Source organism: Meriones unguiculatus, chromosome 3, assembly GCF_030254825.1.
Source record: "Meriones unguiculatus strain TT.TT164.6M chromosome 3, Bangor_MerUng_6.1, whole genome shotgun sequence".
NCBI classification, from domain to species: domain Eukaryota; kingdom Metazoa; phylum Chordata; class Mammalia; order Rodentia; family Muridae; genus Meriones; species Meriones unguiculatus.
In genome coordinates, this window is record NC_083351.1 from 103,435,578 (window position 1) to 103,463,565 (window position 27,988).

At 45.0% G+C, this 27,988-nt stretch overlaps 1 protein-coding gene across 5 annotated transcripts in view; it reads left to right on the top strand.

Moving 5' to 3' along the window:
• The window catches only part of Trio (trio Rho guanine nucleotide exchange factor), a 288,270-nt gene that overhangs the window by 218,220 nt on the left and 42,062 nt on the right, over positions 1–27,988 (top strand). For all 5 annotated transcript variants that reach the window (XM_060380406.1, XM_021640449.2, XM_060380403.1 and 2 more), the window contains exon 35: positions 27,205–27,497. In XM_060380406.1, coding sequence (XP_060236389.1) covers positions 27,205–27,497 — 293 coding nt within the window. The remainder of the gene's footprint in view (positions 1–27,204; positions 27,498–27,988) is intronic.

The following is a 27,988-nucleotide window of genomic DNA, read 5'->3' on the forward strand; positions in this document are numbered from 1 at the left end:
CCAGGGCTCTGTTTTGCTTCTTATTTTGAGATAGGGACAGTGCCCCCCTCTCTCTCTGTCTCCCTGCCCTGCCATCTTTCAACTTATTCAGCTTTACTCTTGAACCTAGGCAGGCCATCTCCCTGCCTCAGTTTATTGAGTACCTGGGGTTACAGGCCAGCCCCTGGAAGCACTTCTTTGTTTTCATAACCAAGAAGGCTCTGGTACATTCCAGGCTGTGGGAGGGTCGCTCTGGCTGCAGTGCTCCAAGGCGAGGTTGGCACAGTTGAGGATGTTCAAGAAAACACAGTGTTGTCTGTGCCCCTCAGAAAGGGGTGCTACCGTCACTGACTGCCTACCAGCTGGGTGTCTGCAGGCCAGAGCGGGGAGGCTGATACTATTAATTGTGTGTTTTATTGTTGTACCCTGATAAAATGTGAATTTGCCTCGGAATAGTCTTGGCAAGCCCTTTCATGGTGCTCACCAGTTCACTGCATCTGGAAGACCACCTGGATAGCCCATACCCCAGCATGGACCCCTGTTGTCCCTCTTGCCTTCACAGCCCACTGCCACACAATATGACGTGTTAGAACAAGCCGAATTGTCCTCTACCTGACCGTTTCAACAAAGCAGGGCTTTGAGAGCCTCCCTGGTGCTGATTGTGGCCTTGTGGTTGTGCCTTCAGTGGGGAGTGCTCACAGCTGCCTCCTCCTGCCAGGGGCCCAGGTTTCTGATCACCTCTCTGACTGTTGATTTCACATCTGTAGGCTGGGTCTCAACATTCTTACCAGCAATTGCCATCATCAGTTTCTGTTCCTTAGAAAGTTGTTTTTTTTTTTTTTTTTAATAAAGCCAATTCAAAGCTTACATAATCTCCGTATGCCAACCCATAATGAGATGACAGGTGGGCTTTTGCTAGTGCTTTGATGTGTCTAGAAAAGAAAAAAAGAAAAAACACCTACTTAGCTATGTCTTTTAAGGTGTTTATAATTATAGCTTTTTTTCCCTCCTCCTTTGGATGAGAAAAATAAGGAGTACAAACAAAGGAAAGAAAACCTCTTGTCTGGTGACTGAGGCCTGAAACCAGTGACTGTAACTCAGTATTTACCCAATACCACAGCAAATCATATACCAAAAAGGACTGTCTCTGGCTTTTGGCTTAACCACAAAACCTGTGGAGGCATGGGTAGGTCCACATGGGCAAGAAAGCACAGGATCCTCACCCACAGATAGCCCTCTGTTTAATCCAGATTAAAAGGAAGGAAGCCTCCTTGTCTTTGTAGTTGCTCAAAATGTACTTTTCCTCTGGGCTCAGCCTGGACCACATCTCTTCTCTCTCTAAGCCTCAGCTGAGGTTTGCTTCTCCAGTCTCTCCTCAGCCGATGATTTCACTTGTTTGTTGTTTGCCCTGCCACCTTTTCAAACCTAAACTGCCCAAGTTCCCACTCCATGTTGCTAACTAGTAACATGGCCACATGCCTGCAGCTGCCTTCGTATGTCCTCAATGATCTGTAGTAAATGACATGGCATGTATTTATTTGTGAGTTTGCGTTTCTCTATTGTGTCTTCACAATCCTGTGCCTTTGCCAGCATCTATCCCCCATCATCTTACACACCTGATTCGCTGCACCCCTCAGGTACCCGAAACCATTTGCCCTTCTTGCCACATCATGGCAACCACTTGTTACTTTCTGTTTGAGGAGGACTGGCTTACTTTATTTAGTATAATGTCTTTGGATTTGTCCTCTTCCATCATGTTTCTGAATATCCTTCCTTATGGCTGATCTTCTTTTCTGCATGTATCCATCACTTTGACGGACACTTGCTGTCCACAAGGCCATGCAGGCACCTCTTCGAGTCTCCACTGTGGGGATTGAGGGTGTGCAACCAGAAATGGAATTACTGGACCTCACGCTGCTGAACAGTGTCTTTCCTCAAGGCGTGTGTTGAAATCTAATCCCCATTGTGTTGGTACCAACAGAAGGAGCACCAGGGCAGGGCTGTCATGAGCAGAGTCAGTGTCCTTATGAAGAAGCCCTAGGAACCCTTTGCTCTTTCACCAGATGAGAACACAGGCGTCATCTCTGAGGAACAGGTCCTTACCAAACAATGAGTCTGCCATCACCATGATCATGGACTTGTGCTGTCTTTAAATACTCCATTTTAAGATAGCAGGAATGAACAGAGAGGTACATTAATCCCATCCTCAACATTCTGTGAATGTCCTGTCTGTCTTGTTGGTTTGGTGTCAACAGTATATTTCACATACATTTCTTTTCTCCATCTCTGCCATTACCTCTTCCCTGATCCTCCAGCCTAGCTGCTCCTTGCCCATCCCACCTGTTTACCTTATATACAGATACCATCACACAGCTCTTCTTGACACTTCAGTAGCTTTCTGTTGATTATAGAATAAAAACTTTTTCCAGTCCCCTAACATGTCCTACAGACCTTTATATTTCCAACATAAATGTGTTCACACACAGTGGACATGAGGACACACACTGTCGTCATGGTGCAGCCTTCTCCAGCCCAGCCCCAAACATCACTGCTGGTCTCGTCTCACCAATCAAAAAGCCTTTTGGAAAAGCCTAAAGATGAAAGCCATTCATCAAGTGATTATGTGGAAGGGAGGCCAGACAAAACAAACCTTGATCTAGCTCACAGGCATTTCACCACATCCGGGCAACCTGGAAAGAAGTACCCTAGGTCTCGAAGCTCCAGTGATGACTGAAGACACAGGACCTGTTAGGGCAACTCAGTGGAAGACCTTTAAACATAGTTTAGTGAGTGATGGCTGTGTGTATCCAGCTTATAAAAATTATAGCAGACAGAACTACAAACAAACAGTGGGTGATAAAGAAGAGCAGAGAAACTCAGTATCTACCCTCACTGAAAAGTAGCCATAGACAAGGAAAATGGACACATTGTGTGGGAAACAGAGTGGTAAGGATTCCCCAGTACACCTGGAGTAAAGACTCAGCAGGGTGGTGATGACAAAAGCAGGAACACTTCAGTTCTAATTCCACTGTCGACTTCTGCTCTTTCTTTTTAACATCACCGTTATACACTTTATACATTTATTTACTAGGGCCATCACTGGAAATTCAAAGAAATAAATACTGTTCTGCCAAGGGCTACTCCTAAAGTGACTTGTAATTTCTTGAGCTGGATGGCCGAGGCCTCATGCTGGGGCCTGTGAGCTCCTCAGCTGATTCTGATCCTGACCACATGCAGAACCACTTTGTCAATATGAAATAAGGGTGTGTCTCTACTGGGGTACAAATTATAGTGTGTCTAGGGCTTATCCTCCCTCCATGGCTACTTTCCTCAGCTCACCTCTGTCCACGGCCTCCCTACTGTCTGGACAGGTGAGGTCATGGCAGTGCCTGATGACCTGTGTTCTCTTCTCTACCCTGTGGATTTAGGATGAGGCCAGGTTTCCTCTTTACCCCCATACGAACACTCCCATTTTACAGATGAGAGCAAGGGACAAGACCTTCCCTGAGGTCTACATATGGTTACCAGGTATGTTTACACTCAGGCATGAACACTCCCAGCTGACCCCAAAACAGAGGGTATGCCAAAGTGCTTTTCCCTTGGAGAACAAGAATAGCAAAGACTACTGTACCCCCATCCAAACCACATCCCTACTCCTCAGGAAAACCTCAGCCCTCTGGTCACGTATAGATGGCTGAGAAAGACTAGCCACACTCACAGAGCTCTGGCCTGGCCCTTCACTTCTACTTGGATGGCAGATTCAAGATGTAGGTTTCATTAGCAAGGACCGCAGTAGCCAGTCCAGGCTGCACATGAACACCCAGTACAGATTCAGTTTTGGAGCCTGCTCTGACCTAAGTATAACTTATGGCACAGACCCAGTTCCAAACATCATTGTAGAAGCAGCCCCTCAAACAAGGACGGGTACCCGTGGCCATCAATACCCCGATCTGATCCTCAGGCTTGTCCCCATTTGCTTCCATTCACTTGCCCAGCATGTAACTCATAAGCTTCCAATCTCAGATGAGACTGAAATAACTCATGACTTTTAAATGACCTAAAGCAGTTCCAAAAAGTGTAGGGTATGAAAGTCTTTAGAGGCATTGCATTGACAAGCCATTCCAGTGTGTTTATGCATTTGCGTCATACGACATGGTCACTGCCACCAGAGAGCACCCCAGGTTCACTAACTCACTTCAAACCCATACCTGCCCACATATTCTTAAAAATACATATAATGGAAGATCTGTGTGTGGCTTTTAATTCACTTGGAAAGAGCTATTTTATTCTGTTTGAACAGCTGCTAATGTAAATCCCTGTGGGAAGAAAAACTAAAGAACATGGAGTCGCACTGAGAATTAAAAACCTTGTCCCCCTCCTGAGCACTGCATATCCAAGACTGAGTAATCAATCCCAGGCCCGTGATTAAGAAGTGCTTTCTGCAGAGCATGTAATTATGGAGCTACACAAGCAGCTATTATTCTACAGAGTGCCTCATATTGGGAGCAGTTTCCCATTGCATCTTTACCTTCAAGTACTTCTCAAAACAGGAACAGTCCGGGAGCACGCATTGACAGTATCCATATTAGGTCATCACAAAATTATAGATGTTACTAAGGCATAAACAGTGAGTGAGAAACTGTCTTCCCACACCTGCTGTAAACGGCCATGGCTTGCTGGGCACAGCAAAGCACGCCAGTAATTCTAGCACTCAGGAGATGGAGGTAGGATCATGAGTTCAAGGCCAGCCTGGCCTACCTAACAATACCGTCAAAGAAGGAGAGAGAGAGGGAAGGAAGGAAGGAAGGAAGGAAGGAAGGAAGGAAGGAAGGAAGGAAGTAAGTTAATTATGTTATGATGCTGAATTAGGAAAAACAAATAGAAACTGTGGTGGGCAAGCATGTCAGGGAATGTGCAACAGGACAATAGGGCTATGGCCAGAGCTGGACCTTTAGACCAACTCCTACCTCTCAGTCTCCACAAGATAGACTTGAACAACGCCCCATTTCTGACATTACATAGACACCAGAGTACAGTTAACCAGTCATGAGGGCTTCTTCCTTAAGTGCTTACTTCCTAGTGCTGTCAAGATCAGAGGGTGTGTTTGATGGACGCTCTCCACGTTCAGTATGCTTTCTCTTTAAGATGGGTCAGGGGACTGCAGCTGCATAGAGGAAACCCATCCCTCTGTCCCTCATGTAGATTCCTGGTGCAGCTTAGCTGGTCACGGCCCCGAGGGTCCTTGGTAAATGATTCTCAGGCCTCAGGATGTGGGCCTGACAGACTGGACCATGTGCCCTGTGTTCAGAAAGGTGTGACGTGGTACTGTGGTCGAGGTCCTAGAGTAACTTCCCTGATAGGGCAGGCTGTAGGTGCACACACTAACCTGACAGACGTGAAGAAGGTACTGCAGCTGGCACCGCCGAATTTTTTGGAATAAGAAAAGGAACCTACATCTGAGAACAAAACCATGAACTAAAAGTTCTACATTCGTGGAAAAGGAGAGGAGTAGGCATGCACAGGGCTCTTTCCAGACATAAAAAATGCTCACAGTGTATATGAGAATGAGCATGTTTGAAAAGCCCTTCAAATAGTCAACACCTGCTGTCCTTGTCCTGTGCTTCCTTTGAAAGTTTTAGAAAAATCATGACCTTGAGTAGTCAGCAGTGTGGAGTGGCCATGCTTCCTGGAGTGTCCCAAAATCTGTTGTCAGCCCACTCTGAAGCTACTCAGCACACAGCATGACCTGTCAGCCCACAGTGTGAAAAGACTTCTTAGACTCCCACACAGATCCGCTGGAGTCCACCCGGAGCACAAGAGGAGGAGAGGGCAGAAGTCTGTGCTTTAAACCCAGCTTTCTATAACTCTTAGGTTCCCTCCAAAATCCATCAGCAGACACAGAAGGTGTATGTGGGAGGACGCTTTACATTGTATTTTCAAAATTCATTGTGAAATATTAGGCATAAGGAACTGAACTGTGCAGAAAGCTAAGACTCCAAAGGAGACAGGAGGGTGTTGAGGTCACAGAAGAGATGTCTGACAAGTTTCCCATATGTGACAAAGTGGTTTGATTCATAAGTCATGAAGACTCATAACTTAGGAAGATTCATAACGTTGTTCAGTTTGGAAGAAGAGGTCCAAAAAGCTCATTTTCTGCACACACTGAAAGCAGGCACAACATCTCCACTCTAAACTGCCGCTTACTCTGTATGGGAGACGCCCAATTTACACCTCCTCCATTAAAGTACAATAAAGATGTAAACATTTTGGGGAGGTTAACATAAATATTTCCATACGTATGCCTTCTCAGGAAAATTTTTATCAAGAGTCTCCCTGACAGACAAAGATAAGGACAGACTCATGATTCAGTCCAAAGGAATTGTGTGTCTCCCCCTCCCAACCAGGTTGGTAAAATGGAAGGAGCGAATTCCAGAGGCTTAGTACACATCACATTCTATGGATCTTGGCAGTAAAAATTATATTTAGGCAAACATCACTGCATGGCAAGTTTTATTGAGATTCATACTTGCTTATGACTCATTCACGTGTTTTTCTCAAAAATTTTCTTTTCCCTTTACCCATCAATTCTCTTTTATTTTTTTTTTTAATTATTCTCTTTACATCTCAATCTTAGCACCCTCCCTTCTCTCCTCCCAGTCCTTCCCATCTGTCTTTGTCCCATTATTCCCCTCCCCCGCCTGTCAGAAAAGGGGAGTCAGCCCACCCCAGCATATCCAGTCACACCAGGACTGTGCACTTTCTCTTTCACAGTATCTTGGCAAGGCCAAGGGGGAAGTGATTAAAATCATGCAGCAGAGACCATGTCAGAGACAACCCCCTGTCCCCTTTTTAGGGGACCTACATGGAGGCTAAGCTGCCCATTGGGTATATTTCTGTAGAGGGTCTAGGTCTAGTCCATGCCTAGTCCTTGGTTGGTGCTTCAGTCTCTGCAAACTCCTCTGGGCCCAGGCTAGTTGGGACTATTGGTCTTGTAGAGATCCTTTCCCCTCTGGGCCCTTCTATCCTTCCGTCACTCTTCTATAGGACTCTTTTTGCTCTAAACATTGTTTGGCTGTGAGTCTCAGTTTCTGTTTCCATCAGTTGCTGGGCAGAACCCCTCCAAGGACAGCCATGCTGGGTTACCATCTGTAAATACAGTGGAGCATCATCAGTAGTATCAGGGGTTGGCTGTCTCCCATGGAGTGGCTCTCAGGTTGTAGCCCATCAATTCTCTTTCTGTACTTCTATAAATATATGTTTCCATGAATCCAGTGATCTACACGCAGTTACCCATGCTCTAGAGGTCCCCCGTGAGTCTCAGTACTCAATGAACTGGGCTTGTGTGTGCTTGGAGCATTACACCGTCATGAAAAAGACAGGAACAGACATGGAGTCAAGCTACAGAGAAGTCCTGGATATCGGGAATGGGGTGGATACAAATTCATTTATATTTGCTAACAAAATACCAGGAGTATAAGTTAAAAGAGAAAGTATAAGTTAAATGGGAAAGAGGCTTATCCATGGGGCAAATAGTACTGTAGAAATAGACTGAGTATATGCTTTTGTACTGTATGAAAAGTTTGCCTCAGGCCGGGTAGACACGTGAGCTTCCACATTTGCTCAGGGACAAGTGACTGTAGCGCACTCCAGCCCCAAGAGAATGTGTCTGTTACAGAGTACACACTTGTCAGGAGAGGAGAGTGTTTGTTCATCTACTAAACTGCCATGGTTCCCTAGAAAGCCAACTCTAAAGGCCAGAGTCTAAGATAAGTGGTCAGCATGCTGGCGCCTCAGGCTTTGGCTTACAGGCAAGCAGCCTACACTGCTTTGTGTGCACCCTTACCATGTCCATGTCTAAACGTTATTGTTAGAATGCTATCAAACTGGACATAGGGCAGTCTATGTATGTGCCTTGTTTTGATCCTCTTGGAGACTAAGTTCTTCTGAGGTATATTGTTTAATAACTTGAGCATAAGAGTTTGGGGAGAGGTACATTTCAACCTATGGAAAGTTGGAATCTTAGAAAAGTTGGAGTCTTAACAGTACTGGGCGTGATGGCTCACATCTGTAATCCCAACACTCGGAGGAAGAAGCAGGCAGATCTCTGTGAGTTCAAGGCCAGCGTGATCTACAAAGGAAGTCTAGAATAGCCAAGGCTATGAAGAAGAAGGAGGAAGAGGAGGAAGAGAAGAAACAGTAAAGATAGACCAGACAAACTGAGGATTTAAAACGACAGCATTGCACAGCTATTTTTACATTTCACCCTCAAGAATAACCTCTCTATGGCTCTGTGTGTGTGTGTGTGTGTGCGTGTGTGTGTGAAATAGAAGCACAGAGAAGTTAACTAACATAAACAAGCTTAGCCCTTGATATAAGATGGGTTTTTAGGAGCAGGAAGCATCTCCCTGATGGACCATTACAACAAAGCTTTAATCCAAGGAGGCAGCTGAAGCCTTTGTAGGCAAAAATCTGATGCCCAAAGCTGATTCCAGAAGCTGGTGTAGGAGGCCACTATACCCTAAACTCACCCCGCCCCCTGGGGCTTTGCTCCTGAAAGGTGGGGCCTTTCTACAACCTCCCAGAAAGGATCAGTTATTTGAATTATAGCATGACTGTTCTAAAAGCCTGACACTACCTAAAGAAAGCCCTTATGGGAAATGCTTCTCTTCCCTTTACACTTTTGCTTTCCTGTCCTAGTGAATCATAGGATCTATTCACAGGCCATTCTGGAGTGTGTGACTAGAAGATTGCATCATGAGTGGAAGCCATGCTTTTCCTTAGCATCCTTCATGGGAGAGTTAGAGGGCCTGCCATGTTCTGAAACCTCACTGCATAGTCTCCTATCCTATTCTTTGAAAGACCTAGGGGATTCAACTGCAGGTACTTTCCCTACAGTGTGCAGACATATGCCTCACACTCTGAAATGTCACACAATTGAGGTATCAGAAGTACTACTTGTTTTTTTCAGGACTAGCTTCATTGCTCTGATATTTTGAGGGTGGGGAGGGGAGAGGGGTCACTGTTCTTTGTATTTTTAGAGACTATCTGTCATCTTGCAGTTCTGCAAAGAACATACCATGCTGAGGCATCAGAGAATGTCACAGAATGACTTAACATAAAAGGAGAGTCTGAATGTTTTGTCGAAGAAAGGAAAACTCACATCTTCTCTGAAAAGATAGTAAATAGAGCAATGAAAAGGAGCCTATCTGGTGTTTTTGGCTCTCTGTTGCTGGGTTTGAATGCCTCATAAAGGTGCTTTTGTAGACTGACTACTGCTCAGAAAGCAGTGGGAACTCACATGTGAATGGGGCCCTAAGAAGTGGCGGTTCTGTCATTCCAGCCCCCAGGGCAGGAGTATTATCTTGGGGAAAAGAAACTGGGAGCAAGCTCCCCAGGACAGGAGTATCTTTGTGCCTGGAACCTGAGAGATGGCATCGGGAGCCACAGCTGTGCTTCAGGGCAGCACTGGGCATATTGTGCAGAGCGGAAACACCGGGAAAGAATGGGGGCCACAGAAATGGCACAAGGAAATGTGTCGCTCCACAGGCCCAGCACCCTCATCCCAGGACCATGTGCACCTAATAAGTAGGGTTTGAGGACCCCTGAAAATAGACAGACTGTGACCTCGCCTGCCTTTTTTGGTAACTCTTTCATGTTTCTGTTTCTTTAGCTGCTTGCACTAGCATACTTGTTTTTAACTTTTAATTGAAATATTATGAGGTTTTTAAGACAGCTGAAGAAATAGAACTCTACCTTCTGGGTGCCCTCAGTAGTCTACATAACAGCAGACAACACAAAGCATAACACATCCTAACTCAAAAGTGACGGCCGAGCCTTACTGGCTCTTTATGTTGTAGGATGCCCCACTTTGAGTTTACTTGATGTTTTTTTCAGGGTTATGTATCTGGACCGTTTGGGCAGGAGCAGTACTGAAACAGGGACCTCAGGAGAGGTCTGCTGAGCCTTGCTGCGAGCTGGCCTTCAGCACTGCTTAAAGTGCCTCCCCACCCCAGTTACTGGTTTCCTGATGGTTATTAATCAGTGCCACATGTTATAAACTATGCAAATATTCTTTCTCCTGGTGCTTTTCTGCTGTTTTTGGCACCCGTCAGTAGTTCTGCCTCCAGCCGTTATTCATATCATGCTAGGCGAGTAGCACTGTCTTTTTTCTCCTTCCTTCTAAACTTATCAAGTGTAATTTTTCTGTAAGGAAAAGCTGTCCCTTATCACATTCATTTAGTTATCTGTTACTCAGTTTTTTGATATTTTTTTACTTTGTCAGGACTTTCCCATTTTCTGAAAGAATTCCCACGTTGGTCACTAGGAACCCCTCTGGGAGCTGTTTCCAATCACGGGCAAGAAGTATGTACTTGTGAGGCCACCATCTTGAAACCACCCATTTTCATAGGAACCCGGTTCCTTCTACTGCAGGAGGCTTAGACACTGAGATGTGCAAGCTGGAGGGAGCCATTATCTGAGGTCTTCGCAGCAAGGTTCCCTAATTCCTGCCTTGATTGTTTTCTTCCCCCTCCTTTTCCTCTCTGTTCATACCACATTAAAGCCACCAACTGTAGCTGTCTGGTAAGGCTGTGTAGCCTTCCTCCTTTTCTTATATGTAACTTCTCTCTTTGACAGTAAGATACCTGGGTCCCATTATCCACATTCATTCAACTAGAGTTAAACTTGCGTGGTCTCCTGGTGGAATATTTTTGTAGGTAGAATATATACCCTGCATCTCACCAGTCGGTTTAGAAGCACTAACCCATTCTTCTGTGAGAAACAGGCCTCTGCCCGTGCTTCTGGCTTGGTGTGGGCTTGCAGTGTCCTGGGTCTGCTTGGTCTGTCCTTCCCTTTCCACTTGAGTGTGTGCTCATGTGCTCCACTCTGGGCACATAGATGTACACACCTCACCTTCTTCTTAGTTGGCTAGAACTCCCTGGCAGAACAGCATGCGCCAACTGATTGAAATTACAGAAATTACCTTATTGCAAAACATGTATTTCTGGAGGCTCAAGCTTCGGGATGAAGGTGTTGACAGGGTTGGTTTCTTCCTAGACCTGTCATTGACTGTCACCTGTGGTTACTGTGAGGACATGGTCTATAAAGATGCAAGCCATTGACTTAGAGTTCAGCCTGATGACTTCTTGTGTTCTTGTTTTTTGTTTGGTTTGTTTGTTTAGCTGGGGTCTTACCTTATAGGCTATCCTGAAACTCACTATGTAGTCCAGGCTAGCCTTGAACTTGTGGCAATCTTTCTGTCTCAGCTTCCCAAGGACAGTATTACAAGCATGAGCTACCATGGGCAGATCCTTAGGACTCCATCTTAACCTAATTGCCTTTTGAACTCTGTCTCAAAACACAGTCCTATTCGAGGGTACTGGAGGTTATGACTCTCCTGTGTTAATTTGGAGGGGTTCAGGTTAGCCTATAACATTTGCAGTCCTTGTAGATTATAATTACTTATTTAGGGTTTGTGTGAAATATAACCATGATCCCAAGAGTTGAAACTCAGTTTTCTTGGATATGCTACTCAAGTTATGGCATTTATGACCCAATAACCAGTAAATATATGAATATCATCTCCCAGTAAACCCTTTACAAGTTCAAAGTATTGAAAATTGAAAGTGCGTTTAATATACTTAGCCTACTGAACATCTCATTACCCATAGCTTGCCTGAAACACACCCAAACTACTTCCATTAGCCTGCAGTTAGTCTAATCATGTAACATAGTGGCTGTTTTATGTCTTATGTAATTCACTGACCGCTGAGCTGCAAGGTTTTTTGCACAGGCATTACCAGTGCTTTCACACCATCATAAACTTAGTCCCCAAATCCTGACATACATAATGTTCTAAGTCAGAGACCCATTGTGTTTATATCCGTACCTGTTCCTTGCATTTGGTCCTTATGAACAAACAGTATGTCTTTATAACACTACCTTAAAGAGTGATCTTCTATTTTCTTTGCAACATATTAAATCATATACCTAGCCGTAAAACCAAAATGTCAAAAACAAAAATACCCCCAAACATTTTTCTTTCTTTAAGTGTTCCTTGTGATTTCTGCGTAGCATCCCTGTTTCTCTGCCCAGTGCTTAGTATCTAAGCTGACTCACTTCATCTGTTTTCCTTTTTTGCAGATGCCACCTCTATCTGTTCTAAAGTGATCTCCCCACCCCCAACCATTTGCTAGTCCCTGGTCATCTAGAGTCCAACCTTACTCCATGGCTGGCTGATGATTCGGTGTAGACAGGTTCTCGAGTACACAATGAGAATGGACCCAACACTGTAACAGAAGTTCTCAGCTCTCAGTGGCCTCCAGTACCTTTCCTGTTTACCCCACATGGCCACCTCTAACACTGCTGGCCTCTCAGGGCACCCACATCTGTATATACATTCTCTCCCTGCTTCCTTCTTGTCCTCCCTCTCTCCCTCTTGCCAACTCACTCCCTTTCTCCCCATTTACAAACTGTGGGTCCTAAGCTGAATGTACTCCAGTTCTCACAAGAGTCATGGTCCTCCCTCCATGACCCTGAAGAAATAAGGAGCCCTAGCGTTCTTGCCTCTAGGTGCTTTGTCTGTTGGTTGGAACTCCAGCCTCTCTGAGTTCTTCTGTGCCTCCTATTTGCTGACCTTCACATTTCTGCTAGCCCTACTTCCCCGTCTAGTAGATTCAGGGTCACTGGAACCTCTGCCAGGTATGCCCCTTGACTGTGTAAACGGCCCAGTTACAAAGCAACACTGTGGCTCCAGGCTTCCCCCCAATACCAGGAAGATGAGATGAGAAGGCTCCCTGCACCCGGTACCCCTCTCTCCTGCTGTACTGCAGCTTTCCAGCATATGTGAGCTTGAGATTTGGAAACATAAGTCTCTGGGGAAATTTCCCATACCTCTGAAGCCAAGATTACTATACGCACTTTTAAGCTTCAGCCCGTTCCTCCTTCATAGAGAACTTACTTTTGCACATGAGGTAATTCACTGCCCTGACAGCTCTTTCTCTAGTTTTAATTAATAGTCTGTCGTTGGCAGCTGGTATTTTTAGACAGGGAAAAAGTAAGCCATGTAATAAAGGTGGTAAACGAAACTTTAGAATGTCAATTAACTTGATTTCTGTAGATTGTAATTTTTAGTGTTTATTTTGCCAACAGACGGGGCTATTTACTTGGTAATAAAGTTTCCTTCCCTTGTATAAAAAGTGTTCTGTGTGGGTTACACAGCTCCCTTGGTTCTGGTGTAAGCATGCCATCTGGATCCATCATACACAGGATCATTACAAGGAAAGCAACCCTTGCATCTTGCTTTTTCTCTTTAAGAATATGAGGCTCATTTTGAGTCTATAAATGCCAAATTCCAGCCATAAAATTAAAATATGAAAAACATACAAAAGGCCCAAATTTTGTTGAAGCTTTTGTTCAGTCATTGGTCTCTGAAACCATTTTCTTTGCATACTATGAATGTGTCATATAATTTTTTACAGAAGTCTATGCTGTTTCCATCTTTTCTTTCTTTGAGAATTTTTAAAGTTTATTTTGCAGCATATGCAGGAAAGTCACAGGCAAACAAAACAACACTAACAAAAGTTCATACACACCAGATGAGAACATAGAAATTATTCCAGGTGATTCCAAAGCAAAAGTGGTCCCTCAGTTCTGGAGGGCACACGTTTGCCAGCAGGAGCAAGGGTCCAACATGACTCAAAGGATATATTCCCCCTTGAAACCACTGGAAGCTGTCAATGGCAGCTATACAGGCGAGGGAAAATACCCAGTTTCCTAAGAACACATTATGAGAGCCTAATATGTGATTTACTAAGCATGCCTTTACACATCACATATAAGGATATTTATTTTCTCTTGTCTGACTGCTTCCTGGAAGAAGGAATGAAGCTGTTTTCAATAAGTGGAGTGTAGCATTGCAGCCCAGTGATGTAACCAGTTGGCTCTCAGACCACATTACATCCCTTTTTATCAAGTCTCATCAGGAGGCCCTGTTTGTTATAGGTCTCTGAGAGGACCTCCCTCCAGATGTACACAAAGCGCAAGTCAGTGAAGCTGTCCAGAAATCCCAGGGCTGGGAGGACATCTGTCACTTTACATTTCACCGAGTAAGGAAATCCAGTGTTGGGTAGCGCAGGAGAGGAGAGACATCTGGTTCCCAGGGTGCCTGAAGAATTTCCTTGAGCTCCAATTAGAGTCAGTGTGGTAGAGTGTAGTCTGTGCCTGGCTATTCCCACATGTGAGCCCCAACTGCTAGGCAGTGCTCAGAAGGCAGGAGAGGAACAGGCGAGAGCTATACTCAGTCCCAGCCATGGGCTGCTGCTCTCAGGGCTGCACAGCCTCTGCCTTTACTGCTGAGTGAGTAGCTCTGGCTGTTTCCCGAGGAGAGGTAGATCGGGCTCTGGACCGTGAGACCCCCACTCACCATGCCAAACGGAATTAAGCCAGTTGACACACTGGACTCGATTTCTTCTGTCGGCTCAGCCTACTGCAGCGGCAGACAGCCAGGCACCTGCAAGTACTGGATCCTCGACCTAGGTACACGGCTCTGTGAATGCTCATTCTGCATTGCTTTCTCTACCTGCTTCCTTCCGGGGGCTGCTTGCATGGTCGATGTGTGCTTGGCAGCAGAAACGCTTCATGCCTGATACAGAATCCTGTTCTGTGCCCAGTGCCTTGTAAAAGGGCTGGGCTGGGTGGGAATGGCTTGTGGGAGACCCTAGAAATATGGCCAGAGACCAAGAACAGCACTTTTCTCAGACTTTAGATGCCCTGAGGCATGTCTAAGGTCTGTGCTCTGCTCCTGATGGTCTTTTTTCCCTCTGAAATTACGCAGAAACAAGCTAATGTGATCTATACTACAGTTTGCCTTCTTGTGACTTTAGCTGGTTTTGTGTCTGTTTCAGCTTTAATGTAATCTGGGGTTTTTTCAGAATAGCTGGGGGGAAAAAAAGAGCGGTGTCATAGCACTGGTGTTTAGATTTTGTGATTCTCTTAAGAACTGCTGTGTGTAAGATAAAGTTAAGTAGCATGATGAATTATCCAGCCTCCACAGTCTGTATTAAGGGCATGTGTGAGCTAGGTTCTGGCTTAGTCCATAAGATAGAGAAGCAAAGGTGATCTCTACAAAGGTCTCTTGAGACAAGCTCTAGTTTGAGGAAAAGATACAAAAAGTCAAGGAAGGGAGAAATTGGATCTGCCTCATGCCTATAACACTCTCCCCATCTACACGCCAGGGTTGGCTGGCTTCTGGTCCTCACCTCTGGCACTGGGCAACACTGTGCATCTAACCAAATGATTTCTCAGAAGCTCTTCCTACCTGCCAGGGGGGGTTTCTGCTAGAATTCCAGTCCTGGCCTGGTTCTCTTTCAATATCTGGCAGTACTCACTTCTAGCAGCTGTCTACACGCACACTTTGGGAGCTGCCCAGCTCTCTGGGTCCTTCTCATTCACTGTAACCTTGACTGAAGAAGGATCAGTTGGGGTGGAGGGTTCCCCAGTGAAGGAGGCAAACCATAGGTAAAGGGGAAACTGAATGGGGGGAAATGGTACTGCCTACACCAGTGACCTTGGGAGGTCCTGGAAAACAGCAGAGCTGTCTTTGATTTATGGGCCTTTAAGGAGGTAAGTATTGATCCTGTGTGTGTGTTAAATTTGTTGCTGTAAACATGATTTTCCATAACTTTATTCATGGTTTTCATTCACAAAGCTGTCACTGGCAGGTAGTGGTAGTTGTTTTTATCATACTTGTATTAATTATATTCTCCCAGAGTGGTCTTTCTTAAGAGGTGATATCCTAACTATGTGAACATTTATGACCTGGATCTGCCCATTAGGGACACTGGGCAGTAGGCATTCCTGTGATGGGAGAGGAAAGTAGATGAGGCATGAGCTCACTTGATTAAAAATAACTGATGCGGAAAAAAAAATTGTTAGTGTCAAAGTCTGATGCAAAGTCTGGACCACTAGGGAGCCCTGGCTCATGTGCAAATTACCTCATCTCTGTGAACTTTGTCATCTTTATGTGAAAGCAGGAATCCTGATAGAGCATCCCCCCGAAGCGACACTGAGCACCTCAGGCATTTCAACAGCACTTGAACAGAAGGGTAATAGATCTTGAGACATCACATTATCTTCTCATCAGGGGCCTTTGAGTCCCAGAAGAATCTGGTCCTTTAAGAATTCTTACTACATGGTATTATCAGACTTACTTTTTCATAGGAAAAATTTTAAGAGAGACTTTTTTTTCTAAGATAGAGTTTCACTGTGTAGCCTTAGCTGTCCTGGACTCACTTTGTAGACTAGGCTGGCCTCAAACTCACAGAAATCCATCTGCCTCTGCCTCCTAAGTACTGGGATTAAAGGCATGCGGGCCATTATGACCAGCTAAGATGTGTTCTTAAAGTGGCACCACCAATTTTTTTAAGTTGACCTTGATTTTAAAAAGAATTATAAAAAGAAAAGAAAATGCTTTTTCACACTAAAGGATGGATAAAAGGAAATGAAAGTTCAGTTTGTCTTTCCTGAGTCATTCAGCTGGGGGGGGGAGGTGAGGTGGCAGCTGTTCCTCATTTCCAAAATTTTACAGCAATGCCAAGACACCTTCCCCAACATTGTATCAGACTGATATTTTAATATGCAGTGGTTCTTCCTTCTACATTGATTACAGAGGGACATGTATCCATCAGACTTGAACAGGAAAAAAGGTTTGGACTCGTAGCCAGGAAATAAATTCCAAAGCAGATTTTTATGCCTGCCAAGATATCCAGAGTGGTCGCAAACCATTTTATACAGCTGCAAACGATCTGGGTATCAAGCTTGGGGAAAGGCCTGTACCAGTACAGAGTGTGGGGTGGCATCCTGCGGCGAGGGGGCCATTCTGCTTGGCACGTCTGCACAGAAGCGCATTTCACTGTTGAAGCTGCAGTGTGGCACCTTACATATCCATAGCCAGGAGAATTTAAACACTTGTTAAAGTGAGGCCAAGATCCAAGTCTCGAGTTCTGTGCCAGCCTGGCGTAGACAGCTTTTATATTTTTTAATGTTTTTTTTTCTTTGATAATTTCATATGGTATAGTTTGGTCACATTCTTCCTCTTCCTCCCCCAGCTCCCCCCAGACTTCTCTGCCCACCCACTTTATGTTCTTTCTCTCAAAAACAAAACAGAGAAAAACCCATGCATGTGCGACAGATACACCTAGGGTCACTCCGTTGAAGAGAAGTGATTTTCCCCGTAGCTATCAATTGTGAATAGCCTCTTGGCTAGGGGTGGGCCTTAGTGCCCACTAATGCTCCATTGTGCTGGGGGTTTGCTATGCACTGTCTTAAACAAATAAAAAAAAAACCTGTAAATTGTCTTTTAGGCAGCGAGAGTACCCTGTTGCATATAAGATGGTGGAGGTATTGAGTCGGTTCATTCTGAAGTAGCTATACCCTGTTAGGTCTATGCATATCTCCCGTAGGAGACTCTGGGAGAGTCCTTCATAGCACTGAGCAGACTCACATAGGAAGCACTGTGTTTTCTGGAATTCCAAATTTGATTTCAAGTCCTTCTGTGTCTGTTCTCAAGGGTGGGAGCACATAGCTTCGTAACTTCAGGGTGAATAAACAAAAACCGTAGCCTCCTCCGAGTACTGTGTTGGCTGTTTGAGACTGGCTACTTCACATAAACCACTGAGCAGCCTGAATTCTCTCTCCAGTGTTTTCCCCTTTGAACACCACTAACTCATTTAGGGTTTACAGTGTGGTAGGTGTAATTGCATGGGGCACCAGGGAGCAGTGCAGGACTGTAGAAACCAGAACCAGTGTTTTATCCCTACTCAACTTAACCGTGACCTTGGATGAGTCTTTGTTAGTTGGAGGTCTGCAATTACATCGGACCTCTCCCCCTCCCCACCCCACCCTACCCCACCCTCACACTCACCTGCACTGTTGGTTGTTATGCTCTTTGGAATCCTCATTGAAATGTGTTTATTGATTGTTTTAATCAATGTACATTTATAAAATAATTTTGTTCTCTCACCATCATAGGAAAGGTTTTATAACCAAGAAAAATGCTATGAAATTTTGTTTCATGTTATAGCTGATTTTGCAGTGAATGTAGAATTCCCTGAAGTAGATACTACTAATCAGACATGGAACACCCCTTGCAAGGAACCCTGGCCACAGTGAACTGATTTTTCTAGACAGGCAGGCATCTTGCTGGTGAGCTGCAATCTCTCTGTTTGGTGTATTTTTCTAAGCATGCCGCAGCAACTAGGCTTCAGGGAGAACACAGATTTATGGCTTTTCATTCTGAAGAATTTCTTCCAGGTGCTCAGTGTTGGCCTCTGGGGTGAGTGAGCAAGTCCATAAACATAGGCAGCTTGGAGTAATGAGCCTTGGAATTTGTCCAGGGAGCTTCGATTTCCTCTTCCTGCCTGCAGGAATTGGGGTGGGGACTGGGCAGCCCCAGCACAGATGCACCAGTTAAAATTTTTTTTTTTTTTTTTTTTTTTTTTTTTGCAGTTTCCTCCTAAACCCATGCAAATATGAGGGAACAGATCAGGATGCCTAACTGTAACAACCGGAAAACTCCCAGGCGTGGGAGCAGCAGACAAGAGTCCTCACAGGCGACTGTGAGAATGTTTGGATGTGTCTTCCTCCAGTCTTTCAGTGTGCAAATCAGTATCTCTCTTATTGATGCTTTTAATATTTGGCCAACTGTTTTTTTCTCTCTCAGAAGCACAACTAAAAATGCTTCTGCATCACATCTTACAGTTAGCGCTAATCCTGTAGTAAAAAACAAACTCTTAGCTAGTGAAGGAAAACTGAGGATTCAGGCTTGAGACGCACAAAGCATGCATTGTAAAGCAATTTCCCTTTCTCTTCTATCTCCTTAAGCCGATGGTCCCAGTGGCACTGCAGTTGAATCTCAGACCTCTGTCATGGCAAACAGGAACGTGCTGTGCTTAGGGTTACATAGGAACTGAAAATTGCAGGAGTTTTTCTCTTTGTCTCTCTGCAGCTGAAAAGAAAAGCAGCACAGTGCCTGGTCTAGTCATGTTCTACCCCAGCCCCACGCAGAGGCTGCTTGATTGCTTCCTGTGGTCGCTTGCTCCCTAGAGGTGGCAGTGCCACATTATCACAGGGGCACTGATTAAAGCCAAGGACAGGATCCTGCTTTAATTGGTGTTCCTAGCAGAGGCGGCAGTTCTTTTTGTACCCTTTGTCTCCAAGCCTGCTTTGTTTCTTCCTGGAATAACTCCAGGCCCTTCTCCCCTCCTTCCTTCTCACCAGTTACCAGTAAGGGGCTTGAATATCACAGAGGGAAGAGTTCTTGCAGAACAACAGTGGATTCTGAGAAAGCTGCCTGCCTAGTCTTGAGGCTCAAAAAGCAGGGGACACCCAGAATTTTCAGCCGCCTCCATGGATAGGTTCCCCAGCCTTCTTTTCTTTGCATTCTTTGGTTTGTGCTGCTGTTTTAGTGTGTGATCACCCCACCCTACCCCTTCCAAAAGAAGGAACAGTACTTAAAAAGTCACTAAATGATGACTAAAACAAAAGCATGTCATTTGGGCCTATGAGGGATGTGGAAAGCAAGATGATGTAAAGTTAGGTGTGGCTGGCATGACCTTGAGCATGCTTTGGGGTGAACTGTGCTGTGTGCATCCCCAAAGGCATGCTGGCTTTTCACCCTGGAATCTGTGGGCAATGGTCGTTTTCATATCTGTTCACATGCTGTTAGCTTTAGTTGCGGTACCATTTTGCTTTTGTTAGTGTTGCTAAAATACGATTTGGAAGGAATTCCTAATGGGTTAGGACTCTTCTGTTTCTTTGTTTTTGAACTAAACCAGGAACCCTAGCGTATGATGTGCTGGATATTTGCTTTGCGGTTGTGGAGAATCATCTGCTTCCTCCCTCTACAGAGCTATAACTCTTCCAAGCTAATATTCCATCCCTTGAGACTGAAGCTGTAGTTAACCCACCCTGTGGAGGATGTGGAGAGTGATAATACTTGGCAGACTCTCTGCAGAACATTCCAGGGCCTCCCCACTGCCCCTTAGTGCTGGAGAGAAATGAGCATATTGGTATGGGCTCTATGGCAACAATTGTAAGTTTGCACGGTTCGTGGCTGGCTCAATTATGTGTGTGCTAACACAATTCTGACATTTTTGAGGCAGTAAAACACTTCTCTCTGCTGACATTCTGAATCTGGTTTTAATTTTGAAAGAATAATAATAAATTTATGTATGAACAGAGCATAGTCTTATCACGTAGTTTAACTGTGGAATGTCCCTTTAGACTGTTATATTGGGAGGTCTTTGTCTGTCCCCTGCTTCTCATGGAGACAGGTTTTAGCCTTTAAAAGCATCTGCCTCCCCCCTACACACACACTGTAGACTTCCCCTTTTACAAGGCAAGCCAAGTGACTTCATTTTTTAACAACAAGAAGAAAGTAACCAGCAGTGCAAATGCTCGTTGTAGAAAGCGTCCCAGATGTAGGCCTTCTGCGGATAAGGTTAGACAAATCTGTGCCTGTCACTTTTGTGTGGTATTTCAGGGACCATGGTGACCACAAGTCAAGTATCCATGATCCCTAACAGCATTGGGATTGTGAAGGAGGAATGGTGTATGGGCACCACGTGACTGCCTGTTATTCCCCCAAATTAACTGTTTTCCCATAAATGATGAGTCGTGTGTCTGTTCAGGCAACAGCAGACACTGCAATGCCCTGGGAATGGCTTCACAAACAGAACTTAAGAATCAAGACACCGTTACTTCATAACAGAGATCCTCCTTATCCCCCTTCAACAGTGACCTAGATACTAAGTCATCCAACCCCTGGGGGGAGGTTTCTTGTTTTTAGTAACTCTTTTTTAGGTGACACTAAGACTATTTCATGAAAAAGAACAATTTAATTTGGGCCCCACAGAGGACCTCAGGCTAACAGAAAACGCAGGTACACCGCAGAGCATTCAGAAGGGCTTCTGCTCTCGGGCCAAATAGACCAGATCACATCCTTGCTCTTCAGCGTGTCACTCTGCCTCTGTGGTGGTGTCTGGCTGAATGTGGGGTCCTTCCCCCACACACCCCAATCCTCAGCCACAGAGCCTCAGTGGGAGGCTAGCATCAGGCCTCCCAGAGCTCCTGTAGGTCCCCTCCTTCCCTTTGTTCCAAGGAGCTGTGTCCCACACAGCTCACCAGAGAACGTCTGTCCACAAGGGCTACTGCAAGGACACTGCACATCCTTCCAGTCTTAGCGTCCACCACCACACACACCAGTGATTACTCACATCACCAAGGAAGAATGGTGCCAGGCTCGAGGGGACAGAAAGCTGATAGTTGGTAGAATTCATGTCTTTCTAGTGCCTTTTTTCTTTTAATGAAGAGAGAAAGAGTATGATAGCATGCAGCGCTGCTATCTTGAAAAACAAAAATCTGCTTTTGACCTTGAACCTGAGATCCTTCTATTCATCGGTGGCAAAATAGCCCTCAGGGATGTTTTCCCTGACAATTTAGATGTTTGTCTTAAGAAAACTTCTACTGTTCATCTCCCCCAAAAGTAAGTAGGCCTGATTCACATGAAAGGCACTGAAAATGGCCCAGCCATTCTAGGCTGTAGAAGCAAGGGCTGAAAAAATCCTTCAAGTCAGTGTTTGTCCAGAGTAAAGGATTACATTTAGAACTGAACTCTTAACACCAAGGTGGCTTAATAGAAGTGGGGTTGGGGCTTCTTTTACAACTTGGCTGTTGTTCACAGGTGTGATTGTTAAGCAGTGTCTGTGTGTCCATCAGCTGAGCAGTATGCCCAGGGATGCTCTCCTGTGCCACTGTTACATGGAAACATAAAAAGGTGGGCAGGACCTTCCAGAGAGGGCATAGGAAGGTCTCACCTCGCTCCCTGCTTCAATTTGAGGCCGTGTATACAGTAGCCGAGACAGTGCCTGGGAGAAGCTGGTTGAATTTCAGTGTTCATCTTGTCCCCTTGTCACTATGTTGACATCTTCAGGGCCCTGATTTATAAGGCTGCCTTTGCCTGGAAGCAGAAAGCCTGGCCATAGCCATTCTTACAGATCCCCATATTCTGATAGTCCTGCTCTACCATCCCTTGAGTGGATGGAGTTTGAACACCCATGATAGCTCAACCTGTCCTTCCATGATGACCTCTGACATGTTTTTAAATTTCCATTTTGGTGATGAATGAGATGCCATGCATCAGACTAACCAACTGAAGGATTGTGCCGTTTGTCTCCTGTTTGTTTCGTTTCCTTGTGTCTTTACCTGAGACTTCAGTGATGACATTTAGAAAGACCTTTGAAATGAAATGGCTTCCCAACTAGAAATGCTGACATCTAGTATCCCTCTTACAGGATAAAGCCAAGAACCGTGTTTCCTAATGTTCATAAAGTATTCAAGTATATCAGGAAGAAAACTGAGGACCAGTCCTATTTGAGAGTTTTCTATGGGTGCACAGGCCCCAGATCACCCTGTTTGGCTTGGGTATTAAGGAGGCCACACATAGCATGACCTGGTGACACTGAGACTAGAGTACAAACCAGGGGGCATATGTATGTGTTCACATGCTTGTGTGCAAGCATGCTCCTGTGTCTAGGCATGGTTCTGCTTTTAGCCTTCATAAAGAAAAAGCCACAGCACTTTTGTTCTGGTTTTTGCTTTTTGCTTTTTCGGTTGCTTTTAATTGGTGGCCATGACTCTTTTTGTGTTTTAGGACTCAGGGGACATGAGAGTTGGGGGTGGTGGAGGCAGCACCGTAAGCTCCCCCTCCCCCACCCCGTGAGTGTGGGAGGCTGCTGCTGAGGAGCACGGCATCTGTTGATCATTTATGCGCATTTTCTCAGGCTGCAGGGACATGTGTTATTCATTACAGCGTGAGCCTTGGCAGTACTGTGCTAGGGCCTCTGGCTCAATCTGGGCTTTTATTTATTTATTTATTTATTTTTTAAAGACAAGGAAATTTATCTTTTTCCCTTGTGTCTTCTGTGTTCACTTCATGTTGGATGCAGAAACAAAAGTTTACATTTTTGCGTCATGGACCCACTCTGCACCACACTTAAAGAATGCAGAATGCATGTTGTGTCCTTTCTCCACCATTTTCATTAATTGCCCTTCTTCATGGTGCTTCTCCACAGCTTCTGCCTTTGGAGAGATTACTTCCTGTGCTGACATAGCAGCAATGGCAGTCACAACCTAGCGTGAAGCCGGGATCCCGGGTGTGTGGGAAATGCCTAGAATTCTGGCACACAGCCTCCAGGCACCACTGCCATCCCAATGGAGCCTCAGTGCTGGGGGACAAATTAGGACTCAATGGGACCACTGGCAGGAGAGCACAAAAAAGAGCAAGGAAACTAGGATAGAAAATCGGAGCCAGGCAAGGGAAGGTTTCAGATACATACTAAAGGTAGAAGGTAGACTGTAATTTGGGAAATGACCGGGACAATGCATCTGTTCCTCGCCACCAGCACTGTACGATGTCACTAAGCAGATCAGTTCTCTTCCTTAGTCCTTCAACTGATTCCCCAAATGTATCACCACCATTATCTGCAGTGTTTGTGGACTGTCAGGCCATTGAAACCAAGATGAAACATGGTCCCTGGAGAATACATCTGGAGGAATAGCTTACCTATTGACTCACTTTTTATGTCATCTTGAGAGGATCTCTAGGGCACTGTGGACTTTTTTTTTTTTTTTAATTAGGAAAAAAAAAAGAATACCTTGATTTTAAAAGCAGACTTCAAATCCCACTTGAAGAATGTGGGGATCAGGTGGAATGTCCCAGTGGGTTCAGTTTGCCACAGAACGAGCAGCCTGTTTTCTCTCTGCTTGGTGAACACTGCATCTCCAGCTCAGTGTGTACAGCGCTGCCTCCCTTTCTGAACAGAAGGTCCTCTGCACTCAGCTCTTGGTAAATCCAGTTCCAGAACATTAAAGCCTGGCCGGCTGGCCTCAGACTTTGCAAGCGAGGCCCCAGGTTTGTCTTTCTTAAATAGATCACAGTGCCTCCCATTACAAACATTTCTGCAGTCCTTAGGACACGAACTGGAAATGAGTTCTTTGTGTTAGAAATTTCTCTCTGATGTATGTGTATCTTGACTGAAGATTAGGAAGACGTCATGGCACAGTTCATTTGACACATATTCTTCAATCCCCACACAATGGACAGCAAAGTGGAATAATGTACATTAACCAGGAACTTCAGGTTTAGTTCAGTGATACAGTGCCTGGCTAGGAATGTGAAAATTGGCTATCTTCCCCAGCACTTGTGTGAGTGTGTATGTGCGTGTGCGTGCACACACACATAATTTGGGGATACTGCAAGAGAATTTGAAATGTGAGGCAGATGTTTACTGGAACGTTTCCCAATGCTGAATGCGTCTTGTGGTGGCCCTGCCTCCTCACCCGTGACTTGGCTGTCAGCAATTGTCCCATGTATGTGCTTGGTTGATGTGATATGGATGAAGCAGCCTGAACAGCAGATGCAGAGGATTGAGGGGCCAAGGCCTGTGTAGTCACGACTGCTCTCCCCATTGCAAGCCTTGAAGCAGGCCATCTTGATCCATTTTCCTCGATCAGTTTGTCTTGCATCCCCACTTGCTGTTTGCTCTTTCTTTCTTGCTTGCTTGCTTGTTTGCTTTCCTCCTTCCCTTTTTCCTTCTTTCTTTTTTCTTTCTTTCCTTCCCTCCCTCCCTTCTTCCCTCCCTCCCTCTCTTCCTCCCTCCCTCTCTCCTTCCTTCCTTCCTTCCTTCCTTCCTTCCTTCCTTTCTTCCTTTTTTCCTTCTTTCTTTTTGCAAACATGAGTATTGCCTCATATATCTGTTAGGTTATATGTACAAAAGCCTGATTTTATAACCTCCCCACCCAGGAAAGGGAAAATCATTACCATTTTCCACCTTAAGAAACTAAAGCAGAAGGCCATGGGCTTTAAAGATACTTACACCCTACAAGTGACAGGCAGGGTTGGAACTCCAGCCTCGTAGCCTGTCCACAGTTGTGTGGAAGCAGGTCTGTCAGCAAATACTTGCAGGACCCCTTCATATGCCAGTCAGGCCCTGGCCCCCAGGTCTGCTGGCCGCACGCAGCTGCTTAAGCGCTCCCACCCTACTTGTGAGCTATTGACACTGTGAAACCAAAGAACTCTAGATATGGGTGAGTCATTTTCAAGCTCAGAGTATGCAGTACTTAATTCTAAAAGTTTGCTAAAAATTATCAGCCATCCAGTGTTGTTCCATTACACTGGCAGCCTCTGAGACTTTCTTCCACTGTGAAAGTGGGGAGAAAGCAGGGGGAGGGGGCTCAGTTTTCCTTAGTCTGCAACTAGTAGGATGTGATCTTATTTTTTTCTTACATTTTTAAGTGCTTTTATTAATCACAGATGTCCAGATTTACAGACTGGGAGTCCAGAGATTTCTCTTCCCCATGGGTCTGGCCCTATGTGCACATGGTGAAACCCTCCTATGTGGGGGTCAGCCTTTACTTCTTCCTGGTTTTTATTCTGTCTTTACTTTAAAAGGAAACCACCGTAGCCATTCAATGACCTCAACCTCACAAAAAATCAACTTGGTTTTCCTCCTCAAACCCACCCTGGCTGACAGTGGTGGCCAGGGTGCACACTTGCATGGATTTTTAAGCCTGCTAGAATCTCTTTATCTTTATTAATAAGGGACTTTTTCTTTTTAATAGAAATAGGATGAAGTCACTATCTAGGTCATTTCTACCATGCATATTTAGTATTTCCTAGACACCATGTTAAGCCTGCCTTTAATTCCTCTTGCCCATGAATTCTGGGTATTGTCAGAGTACTTGCTGTTTGTATAAGTACAGTGTACTCATTTGTATACCACTGGGGAATCCCAGATGCCTCAGATCACCTCCATCTGAACGCAGCTTATTACAATTCATATAGCTGCTTCATTTCCCTTCTATTGTCAGGTGCTTGGAATGTGGCCACTTGGTTCCTGATTGCTGGCTCTCAAGTTTACAGAAACATCCCACCTGACTCTGGATTGGTTCAGTCATCTAAACCAATACACGCCGATGCTCCATGACTAGACTGTGTTTAATTTTGAAATCCAGTGAGAAGCTTGATATAGACATCCTTTCTATAGAGCATTTTGGTTAACTGCAAAGACTTTTCTGATACTTTTGATTTAAAAAAAATATCTTTGTTATGATTGCTAGTATTTACTCAAACATAGGAAATAACATTGCAAAGTCACCAACAAAGAAGCTGTGTATCTGTATTGTCTATGGGCAGATGGCTGTTGGTCTCCCAGGACCCCTGCGTTCATTTCTTCATCATCAAGTTAGTCCTGAACAACAGCCTTTGCAGATGGGTGTTAGTGGCATAGAGTCCAACCTTTCATTGCATCGGCAGGACAGATGGATAGACAGTCAGATAAATCCTATTTACTTATAGTGTGTCTAGCCAAATATATTTCTTTGACTAATTAGTTTATGATAATTTATAATTGAAACTTTTAAATTTTTCTCTAAATTCTTTTTCCTGGTTTTATTAATCAAGCAAATGGGTAGAAATAATTTTAAGTTGTGTCCTCCAGCATCTTAAACTTTAAGTAGTTACTGACTTTATTTTAGTTTGTGTTTATGGGTGTTCTGCCTGCCATGATGCACCCTGTACTTGTGGAGACCAGAAGAGAGTTCAGATACCTGGGGACTTGAGTTTAATTCAGTTGTGAGCTGCCATGTGAATGCTTCAAACCAAACTGGGGTCCTCTGGAAGAGCAGCCAGCACTCTGAACTGCTGAGCCATCTCTCCAGCCTCCGTGATAACATTTTAACTCTAAGCATTTGAGTTGAGGGAGCATGTAGTTTTGTGATCCTGGCACTCTGGAGGTTGGCGTAGAAGAATCGGCAAGCTTGAAGCTAGCCCAAACTACATGAAAACTCCATCTCAAAAACAAAAACAAATGAACATGATTGGATCTGTGCAGTGGCCACATTGGTCTTCAGGATTGCTGCTGTGACCTACTTTGGGGCAGTGTATCTTGAGAAACATCATCTGTAGCAGAAATGCACCTTGATAATCACCCTAGAAGAGAGGTGTCCGTTTTGTTTCAACATCTAGGTAAAGACAACAAAGTTCCCATCTGGCCACCTGAGAGTCTGTTAAGTTGGGGAATAAGTATGGTGGCTGAAGATGCTCACTTGACCCCAATGTTGGGGAACTTTTGTCATGTACAATAAAATGCATCCTTTTTCTCCCATCAGACTCACTGTCAGTCTCCAGCAATGATGCCAGTCCACCAGCCTCTGTGGCTTCCCTTCAGCCACACATGATCGGAGCACAGAGTTCACCAGGTCCCAAGAGGCCAGGCAACACCCTGCGCAAGTGGCTCACAAGCCCTGTTCGGCGACTCAGCAGTGGCAAGGCCGATGGGCATGCAAAGAAGCTGGCCCACAAGCACAAGAAGAGCAGGGAGGTCCGGAAGAGTGCGGATGCTGGTTCCCAGAAAGATTCTGATGACAGCGCTGCCACCCCGCAGGATGAGACCATTGAAGAGGTAGGCCTGTATAACAGCCCTGTGACTGTAGGCATTTACGTCATGAAGTCTACGGCGAGGGGCCTTCCGATTATTTCGTTCTGTCAAGATAAGGGTAGTCGTCTTGGGAAGTAATACGTTTGCTGTGCAGGACACACCCATATTGCAGAGCCCATTTCGGCTTTGTTTTGCAGACTGCTAAGTTCAGGGACACGCTGAAAGACGTTGTTGGAAATGCCGTTTCATGGCTTTTATGGATCCCATGGGACTCTCCACATTATTCCCATGTCGCCAGAGTGGTGACAGAACATCCACGATATTTTTTGCTTCCACTTTTGTCTCAGAAGGCTCTGAGTTCTACTTGGAGAAATTATCTTTTATGTCCCTAAGACATCCTCAGTAGACAGGGCCAGTGGGGATTTTAACTTGGACTCAAAGCGGGGGAAAGGCAGTGAGAACAATGTCACGTTTGTTTTATTTGATTGCTTCATGCGCTTTCTGGTTTGTTGGGG